Source organism: Ascaphus truei, chromosome 14 (genome assembly GCF_040206685.1).
Source record: "Ascaphus truei isolate aAscTru1 chromosome 14, aAscTru1.hap1, whole genome shotgun sequence".
Classification (NCBI taxonomy): Eukaryota; Metazoa; Chordata; class Amphibia; order Anura; family Ascaphidae; genus Ascaphus; species Ascaphus truei.
The window spans coordinates 20,610,817-20,620,593 of NC_134496.1; the positions used below are offsets into that span (position 1 = coordinate 20,610,817).

A 9,777-nucleotide genomic window follows, 5' to 3' on the forward strand; every position below is an offset into this window, starting at 1 on the left:
AGATGGGTGTGGGGGGGGGGGGAAGATGGGGTGGGGAGGGACGGAAGATCATGGGGTGGAAAGGGAGGGGGTGGGGAGGAAGGAAAGGGAGGGGATGGGGAGGAAGGAAAGGGAGGGGATGGGGAGGAAGGAAAGGGGGGAGGAAGATGTGTGTGGAGGGGGACGGAAGATCATGGGGTGGGGGGGACGGACGGAAGATCATGGGGTGGGGTGGGGAGGGACGGATATTAGGGGGACGGACGGACGTAAGATCATGGGGTGGGGTGGGACGGATATTACGGGGTGGGAAGGGACGGAAGATCATGGGGTGGGGAGGGACAGATATTACGGGGTGGGAAGGGACGGAAGATCATGGGGTGGGGAGGGACGGATATTACGGGGTGGGAAGGGACGGAAGATCATGGGGTGGGGAGGGACGGATATTACGGGGTGGGAAGGGACGGAAGATCATGGGGTGGGGTGCGGAGGGACGGATATTACGGGGTGGGAAGGGACGGACGGAAGATCATGGGGTGGGGGGGACGGACGGAAGATCATGGGGCGGGGGGGACGGAAGATCATGGGGCGGGGGGGACGGAAGATCATGGGGCGGGGGGGGACGGAAGATCATGGGGTGGGGGGGTGACGGAAGATCATGGAGTGGGGGGGAGGCGGAAGATCATGGGGTGGGGAGGGACGGAAGATCATGGGGTGGGAAGGAAGGAAAGGGGGGGTGGGAAGGAAGGAAAGGGGGGGTGGGAAGGAAGGAAAGGGGGGGTGGGAAGGAAGGAAAGGGGGGGTGGGAAGGAAGGAAAGGGGGGGTGGGAAGGAAGGAAAGGGGGGGTGGGAAGGAAGGAAAGGGGGGGTGGGAAGGAAGGAAAGGGGGGGTGGGAAGGAAGGAAAGGGGGGGTGGGAAGGAAGGAAAGGGGGGGTGGGAAGGAAGGAAAGGGGGGGTGGGAAGGAAGGAAAGGGGGGTGGGAAGGAAGGAAAGGGGGTGGGAAGGAAGGAAAGGGGGGGTGGGAAGGAAGGAAAGGGGGGGTGGGAAGGAAGGAAAGGGGGAGTGGGAAGGAAGGAAAGGGGGGGTGGGAAGGAAGGAAGGGGTGGGAAGGAAGGAGGGGGTGGGGAGGAAGGAAAGGGAGGGGGGTGGGGAGGAAGGAAAGGGAGGGGGGTGGGGAGGAAGGAAAGGGGGGAGGAAGATGGGTGTGGGGGGGAAGGAAGATGGGTGTGGGGGGGAGGAAGATCATGGGGTGGGGGGGAAGGGAAGGAAAGGGGGGGGTGGGAAGGAAGGAAAGGGAGAGGGGTGGGGAGGAAGAAAAGGAGGGGGTGGGGAGGAAGGAAAAGGAGGGGGTGGGGAGGAAGATTGATGTGGGGGGAAGGAAGGAAGAGGATGGGGGGAAGGAAAGAAGAGGGTGGGGGGGAAAGGAAGGAAGTGGGGGGGGGGAAGGAAGAGGGTGGGGGGGAGGAAGGAAGAGGGTGGGGGGAGGGAAGGAAGAGGGTGGGGGCAAAGAAAGGAAGAGGGTGGGGGGGAAGGAAGAGGGTGGGGGAGGGAAGGAAGAGGGTGGGAGGGGGAAGGAAGGAAGGAAGAGGGTGGGAGGGGGAAGGAAGGAAGAGGGGGGGAGGAAGGAAGAGGGTGGGAGGGGGAAGGAAGGAAGAGGGGGGGGAGGAAGGAAGAGGGGGGGAGGAAGGAAGGGGGAAGTAGGGAAGGAAGTGGGGTGTAGGGGGGGAAGGAAGGAAGAGGGGGTGAAGGGGGGAGGAAGGAAGAGAGTGGGAGGATGGGGGCGGTGTGGAGGAAGGAAGAGGATGTGGGGGGGTGAAGGAAGAGGGTAGGGGAGAAAGGAAAAGGGTGGGGGGGTAGAAAGGAAGAGGGGGGGACAAGGAGTGGAGGTTAGAGAGGAGTGGAGGTGAGGGAGAAATGGAGTGGAGATTAGAGAGAAGTGGAGGTGAGGGAGAAAGGGAGTGGAGGTGAGGGAAAAGGGGAGTGGAGGTTGCGTGTACTGACTGATCTGTGTGGTTGATTTGAAGTGCTGGTTGTTTAAAGTGTGTGCAGTTTGAACAAGGAAGCGGTTAAACAGGGTATAGTTTATTGAAGTACAGTTTACTGTTAGTATTTATAAACTTCATAGTTGCTAGAATGAGCAGGATTGAAAATGCCACTCAATGCACATCTTGCCACATGTATGTGCACTTGGAGCAGCTGTTCCAAGGAGCATACCGCTGTGAGAGGTGTGAGCGGGTGGTCTCTTTAGAATCAGAGATTGCTGATCTGAAGAGGCAACTTGCAATATTGAGGGACATTGGCAATCTTGAAAGGGGTTTAGAGTTCACTGAGCAGGCCCTTGCTTCGACTAGTGGTGCAGATGGTGGCGCTGTTAGTGAGGAGCAGGTAGGTAGCTGGGTGACAGAAGGGGAAGCAGGGGCAATAGGGAGAGGCAGGTAGTTTCTGAGCTGACATCCCAATAGATTTGCCGTGTTGAGTGAAGATATTGGGAATGTCGGAGCAGAAATGGCAAGGCTGGGGGGGACTAATTCCTCTAGCAGCCAGGGGAATAGTTCATCCAGCACAGTGGGGACTCAGGATGCTCAGATGGAAAGAAAGATTGTGGTGGTAGGGGACTCCATTATTAGGAAGGTAGATAGGGCAATCTGTTGCCAGGACCGCATGAACCGAACAGTTTGTTGTCTCCCGGGTGCTCGGGTTTGGCACATTGCGGATCGGGTAGACGGATTGTTGGGGGGGGGGCGGGGATTGACACGGCGGTCTTGGTATACGATGGCATCAATGACAAAGTTAGAGAAAGTAAATGATTACAGGGATCTAGGCCAAAAGCTTAAGGCAAGGACCTCCAAGGTAGTATTTTCTGAAATACTACCAGTGCCATGCGCTACCGCAGGGAGACAGTCAGAGATCGGTGAGGTTAATGCATGGCTAAGAAAGTGGTGCAGGAAAGAGGGGTTTGGGTTTTTAGAGCACTGGGACTCCTTTTCTGAGAGGTGCCATCTATATTCTAGGGACAGATTGCACCACAATGAAGAGGGATCTTCTGTGCTAGGGGGAGAATGCTAAAAAGGTTGGACGAGATTTTAAACTAGGATGGAGGGGGGAGGGGAATGAAACAGATAATGAACTAAATTGAATAGAGGAGGATAGAAGGTGGTATGGAGGTAGAATGGGGGCAAGTGCGAGTTTGACAAGCAGTGAGACACCCATAGTAAATAGAGATAATACTAGAAAACTTCTAAAGACTAAACCAAGTGGGAGCAGAAAGGAAGGATCAGATAAGATAATAGTACAGGCTGAAAAAAACTTAAATGCATGCTTGCTAATGCAAGAAGCCTGACAGATAAAATGGGGGAGCTTGAATTAATAGCAGCCAGGGAGCAGTATGATATCATAGGCATTACTGAAACATGGTGGGATGAAACTCATGACTGGACAGTTAATTTAGAGGGTTATTCCCTTTTTCGGAAGGATCGAACAAATTGAAGGGGAGGTGGAGTATATTTATATGTTAAACCGGATCTAAAACCTATTATAAGGGATGATGTTTATGAAGGGAATGATGAAAATGTAGAGACTTTGTAGATAGAAATTAGCAGTGGAGGTAAAAGTATAAAGAAAATGTTTCTGAGAATATGCTATAAACCACCAAATATCTGTGAGATTGAGGAAGCTAAAATACTTTTGCAAATGGAGAAGGCATCAAAACTCGGTCATGTTTGTATAATGGGGGATTTTAATTATCCAGACATAGACTGGGGCAATGAGATTAGCATTACAACAAAAGGAAACAGTTTTTTTTGGGTGCTTAAAGACAATTATATGACCCAAATTATTGAGGAACCAACCAGGAGAGGGGCAGTACTGGATTTGGTCATATCAAACAATGTAGAAGTAATAACAAATATTCAAGTCCTGGAACATTTGGGTAACTGATCATAACATGGTCTAATTTGAAATAAATTATCAAAAAATAGATTTCTTGGGTTCAACAAAGACCTTAAACTTTAGAAAGGCAGATTTTAATAAACTGAGGTCTTAATCTAGTAGTAATACAATGGGATGATGTTTTTGCATGGAAAAATGTAGAAGATAAATGGGCAGTCTTTAAAACATTGTTAGAAAAGCACACTTATCAGTGTATACCTTTGGGTAATAAGTATAAAAGAAATAAGTCAAAACCAATGTGGCTAAATAAACAGGTAGGGGAGGAAATGGACAAGAAGAGGAAGGCGTTTAGATTCTTTAAGTCAGAAGGGAGAGAGACATCGTCAGAATTATAAGGAATGTAACAAAAATTGCAAAAGGGCAATCAAATTAGCAAAAATGGATAATGAAAAAAGGATTGCAATAGAAAGTAAGGTCAACCCTAAAAAGTTCTTTAAGTACCTTAATAACAAAAAAATGAGAAAAAGAAATATAGGACCCTTTCAGTGTGAGATGGGTAGGCAGATTATTGGAGATAAGGAAAAAGCTGAGGTATTAAACAAATTCTTTGCCTCTGTGTTTACCAGGGAAGAATCAAGTTCAATAGTAGTGCCGCAGGAGGAAGCCACAACATCCATATTAATGAACAATTGGTTAACTGAGGAAGAAGTTCATAACGGACTTGAAAAAATTAAAGTAAATAAGGCACCTGGCCCCGATGGCATACATCCAAGAGTTCTCAAGGAGTTAAGCTCAGTAATAGCCAAACCATTATATGTAATATTCAAGGACTCCATTTCCACAGGCTCAGTACCACAAGATTGGCGTAAAGCAGACACGGTGCCTATATTTAAAAAGGGAGCTAGATCACAACCGGGAAATTACAGACCTGTAAGCCTGACTTCAATAGTGGGGAAACTACTTGAAGGTTTAATACGGGATAATATTCAGGAATACCTAATGGAAAACAAAATTATTAGTAATAGTCAGCATGAATTTATGAAGGATAGATCATGCCAAACTAACCTTATTTGTTTCTTTGAGGAGGTAAGTAGGAATTTAGACCAGGGTAATGCAGTTGATGTGGTCTACTTAGATTTTGCCAAGGCTTTTGATACTGTTTCACACAAGAGGTTGGCGTACAAAATAAAGAAAATTGGACTCAGTAATAATATATGCACCTGGATTGAAAACTGAAAAATTAATGAACATACAAGACAGTATGGTCAAAGAAAATTCACTTATATGCACACCACTAATACATAAAACATAACCTTTATTGACATTACATAAAACATATATTACCGATAATGTTGGTGTAACCGCAAATTAAAATTAAATGTGACGAACTGCTAGTCCCCTAAGTAGTAGATGGTAGATAATATAATAACCTAGGGATACTCAGAGCAGAAGCAGCAGTGGTATAATTAACCAACTAAAACCAGATCTAAATGGCATCTCAATTAGCATTATATTAGGGTGCAAAGGAGTTTACTACAATTGGTGTAATGTACTTTTAATAGAAGTACATATCACTGACAAAGTGCTCCTTAGTGGATCTCTGAGGGTAGACAGTACCAGACCCCTTATACCACAAATTACCACAGCACCTCTACACCCTAAATACAGGTATAGAGTAGTCAAGTGCAAAGAGCACAGATATATGAACTGGCAAAGCAGAAGTGGAATCAATCACATATCACATATGGTGATAGATAGTACCAGTGCATAAATTCACAATAGGTAAGTAACTGCTGGTCAGCTGCATAAACGTCACATTCAAGTAAAAAAACTTCCAAGAAGGAGTCTCACAACATCACTGCGTACCCAACGCACGTTTCCCTCCAGCTATGGAGCTTCCTCAGGGACATTTTTGCAGGGAGATGGAGGCGAAGCACTTTATAGGGTAAGGTAACCATGGCAACGTAATTGCTTTACATGGAAATGTATGCAATGTCTGTAGAACATGTGATCTATTAATAAAATACAAGTTGAATTTTTTTTTTTTTTAGCATAGGTTGAACTTGATGGACCTACGTCTTTTTTCAAGCTCATCTACTATGTAACTATGTAGGTTAGAGAGGAGTGGAGGTGAGGGAGAAAGGGAGTGGAGGTGAGGGGAAAAGGGAGTGGAGGTTAGGAGTGGAGATGAGGGAGAAAGGGAGTGGAGGTTAGAGGAGTGAAGGTTAGAGGAGTGGAGGTGAGGGAGAAAGGGAGTGGAGGTGACAGAGCAGTGGAGGTGACAGAGAAAGGGAGTTGAGGTGAGGGAGAAAGGGAGGAGGTTAAAGAGGTGGAGGCGAGGGAAAAGGAGTGGAGGTGGGGGAGCAGAGGTGAGGGAGAAATGGAGTGGAGGTGAGGGAGAAAGGGAGTGGAGGTTAGATAGGAGTGGTGGTGAGGGAGAAAGGGAATGGAGGTTAGGGAGGAGTGGAGGTGAGGGAGAAAGGGAGTGAAGGTTAGAGAGTGGAGATGAGGGAGGAAGGGAGTGGAGTTGAGGGGGAGGTGACATTTGTATCCCTTGGATATATATATATATATATATATATATATATATATATATATATATATATATATATATATATACACAGTGGTCGACAAATCACCAAAAAATCTACTCGCCACCTAGTACTACACGTGTGCTGCTTGGGCCAATAGGAGCTTGCCACAATGTTAAATCCACTCGCCCGGGGCGTGCAAATGTATAGGTTTGTCGAACACTGTATATATACATATACTTAGTTAAGTTATAGTGAGTAAAAAAAGTGACAAAAACCCTCCACAGCAATATAGCAAATGGAAATAATACTGTATGCTCATTTGCATGTCTTAGGCAGGTCTGCAACCCCGCCTTTCACCATTAACACCCAGCACACAGAACTGCTGTTCTGGGGGTTGTTCTTAGGGGTTGCCTAAGACATGCAAATGAGCATACAGTATATTTCCGTTTGAGATATATATATATATATATATATATATATATATATATTACACAGTACAAGTCTTTTGGCTCCAGATTCTCTCTGGCTTTTTTAATTAGAAGATACTTATGACATCACAGTGACATCACAGTCTGCCCTGCGTGTACATATACACACACATACATTATCTGGGCTCTGTATTTATATACAGACACACTTTATAGATTTTATATACATACAGTACATGTTGACACCCTGCTTGCTATAGGTCAGAAGCCTTTATCCCTAGAGCGTGGGAATCATACTGCGACTGGCTCTGATTGGAGGGCGTCAGGGGGTGGAGCTTTTGCCACAGCTCGGAGCCATATGTCTATGATCCTCAGGGGCGGAGCCTGCCCGCTGTTTCGAATCGAGGCTCCTTGGGGGCGGAGCTATCAAACCTTATTCTCCTTCTGGCTTCTTTTAAACAGGTTAATTGACAGGAGGTCTCGGAAGGATTTGGCCCTCAGGAGCTGGCCCTCATGAGAGTGGGGTTGCCCCTGCAGGGTTTGATGTCGCCCCTGGCCGCACTGCTGCAGGTTGATCTCTGATGCTGCCACCCGGGGGTCCCTGCGTAGGGTCACCTGCCTCAGTAACTTCCACCAGGAGCCTCCGTGTCCCCCTGGGGCCCCACGCACATCCCCCACACTGGAGGAGTAGTGGGGGGAGGGAGGGTCTCTGAGAGCACACTCACAGTGAAGGGGCGGAGGGGCGAGGTTCCTGGGGGCCACAGGCCCCAGATCGGGCAGTACAATAGCTGCCCCGGGCCGGCAGCGGTACCTGAGTGCCAGCTTGCAGATGTAATGCTCGGCCCTGCGACGCTGCTGGATCACGCAAAGTGGGGGAGGAGCGGAGAGAGGGGGAGCATCTGGTAAATCAACAATGTCACCTCTCTGTGCGATGATGTCATAGCGTGAACGGGAGAAAGATGGGAGGAGATAGGAGTCCAGGGGCCCTGGGGAGAGAGAGGGCAGAGGTTGGGACCTGCAGAGCATCACTTCTCCCATGCCAGAGCCCCGCAGAGTGTCACCTCCTAACCCATTCCCTCCCCTAGTCCTGCAGAGCGTCACTTAACCCCTGCCAGAGCCCCGCAGAGCATCACTTAACCCCTCCCCTGCCAGAGCCCCGCAGAGCGCTTCTTAGCCTGTCACCTGTAGACGCTGGTCTTTGGACTCCACCCCTAGCGCTCCGCAGCTCTCTACGACGCTCGGCTGTGCAGTCTGTGGACCTGGGACGTAGCGCTGACCCGCGGTGCGGTGACATCACAGGCTGGGGGGAGGGGCTGGGGGCTTCGCTGCAGAGGGAGGAACAAGAGGAAGCGGCGGAGCCCGAATCACTGGCCTCGTAAAAACCTGCCGGGGAGACAAAGGTAAATATATATATATATAATGTACACTGTATACTGTATATGAACACACACGTGTGTGTGATTAACAGGTCACTGTCATTAGGTCACTTTGCTCCTATGTGAACTGGCACACACACAGAACAGGGCAATGGGATCAGAACCAGGAGGAGATGGAACGGGTCAGACCGAGAGGAGAGAGGAGACTGTGGCATCAATCTGCACGCTGCCGGGCCGGCCTTACCTTTGGCGAGGCCCATGGCGGCAGAGGGGCCCCTACTCGTGCAGCGTCACAACGTAACGTCGCGTTGTCATGACAATATGACGATGCAGAAGGAAAGCCGCAAAATAGTTTAAAAAGAGACCACGGGGAGGGGGGGGGGGGACAGGTACTGACCATGAACTGCAGAGCGGGTAGCCGTGGCTGGGACTGATGTAGCCAGCCACGGCTGTCAGCGCCAGCCACGGCTAGCCACTCTGTAGCTCATGGTCAGTACCTGTCCCCCCCCCCCCCTCTGCAGTCTCTTTTTAAACTATTTTGCTGCAGTTGAACACTTTATGTAAGTGTCTCTGGCGATGCGGTTATTTGTGTGGCTTTACTTGTTAGGCCTGTGTCAGTCCTTTTTCCCTGTCTGGTGAGGGACCTGACACTAATCTTATAGATTTTATATATTTTTGTATTAGTAATTTTATTTGTGTTTGGCTCAATTTTATTAAGTTAACTATATGTTTAGACCAGATATTAAAATTGTTATACATTTTGACTGATCCCCGGTGCGCTGTGTGTACATATATATATATACACACACACACACACACACACACACACACACACACACACACACACACACACACACATACATACATTGTATTGTATGTCTTTATTTATATAGCGCCATTAATGTACATAGCGCTTCACAGTAGTAATACATGTGGTAATCAAATAAATAACAGATAATATAAATAACAGATCATGGGAATAAGTGCTTTAGACATAAAAGTAACATTAAGGAAGGAGTCCCTGCCCCGAGGAGCTTACAGTCTAATTGGTAGGTAGGGAGAACGTACAGAGACAGTAGGAGGGAGTTCTGGTAAGTGCGTCTGCAGGGGGCCAAACTTTATGTATCATGTGTTCAGAATATCCACAGTGCTATTCATATGTATATATATATATTATATATATATACACGTGTGTGTATGTGCTTTGTCAGGAGGCGAAACGCGTTAAGGTCACGAGGGGCTGCTACGTGAGAGTCTACAGGCAGAGAGGCAGACCGGTTGGAGAGAGGAGGACGTGATCGACGGCGCTATGCGGGTACGGACCTTTATCACCAGCTGCTCCCACGCCACCTCCGGATCTCCCGGTCATACCTCACAGCGCCTTCAGCTAGTTTGTAAGTTTATACTGTTTATTGTAATTGTCAGTCCACTTTGCGGGACTTTTTACTGCATATAAATGTATATTTCTGCAGCTCAGTGCGCTTTTCTACAGGGGATCGTGGGGGTCTCCAGCGGACAGCCGCACGAGTTTTTTGCTGCATCATTTACTTGGGACAGCGCGAGCGCGGGCTTCC

At 48.3% G+C, this 9,777-nt stretch overlaps 1 protein-coding gene across 1 annotated transcript in view; it reads right to left on the bottom strand.

Moving 5' to 3' along the window:
- Positions 1 to 5,165: 5,165 nt before the first annotated feature.
- Positions 5,166 to 9,777, bottom strand: part of LOC142465770 (uncharacterized) — an 8,830-nt gene continuing 4,218 nt past the window's right edge. Inside the window, exons 3-4 of the mRNA XM_075570057.1 lie at positions 8,010 to 8,210; positions 5,166 to 7,813 (exon numbers count right to left, since the gene is read on the bottom strand). Coding sequence (XP_075426172.1) covers positions 7,254 to 7,813; positions 8,010 to 8,210 — 761 coding nt within the window. The 3' untranslated portion in view covers positions 5,166 to 7,253. The remainder of the gene's footprint in view (positions 7,814 to 8,009; positions 8,211 to 9,777) is intronic.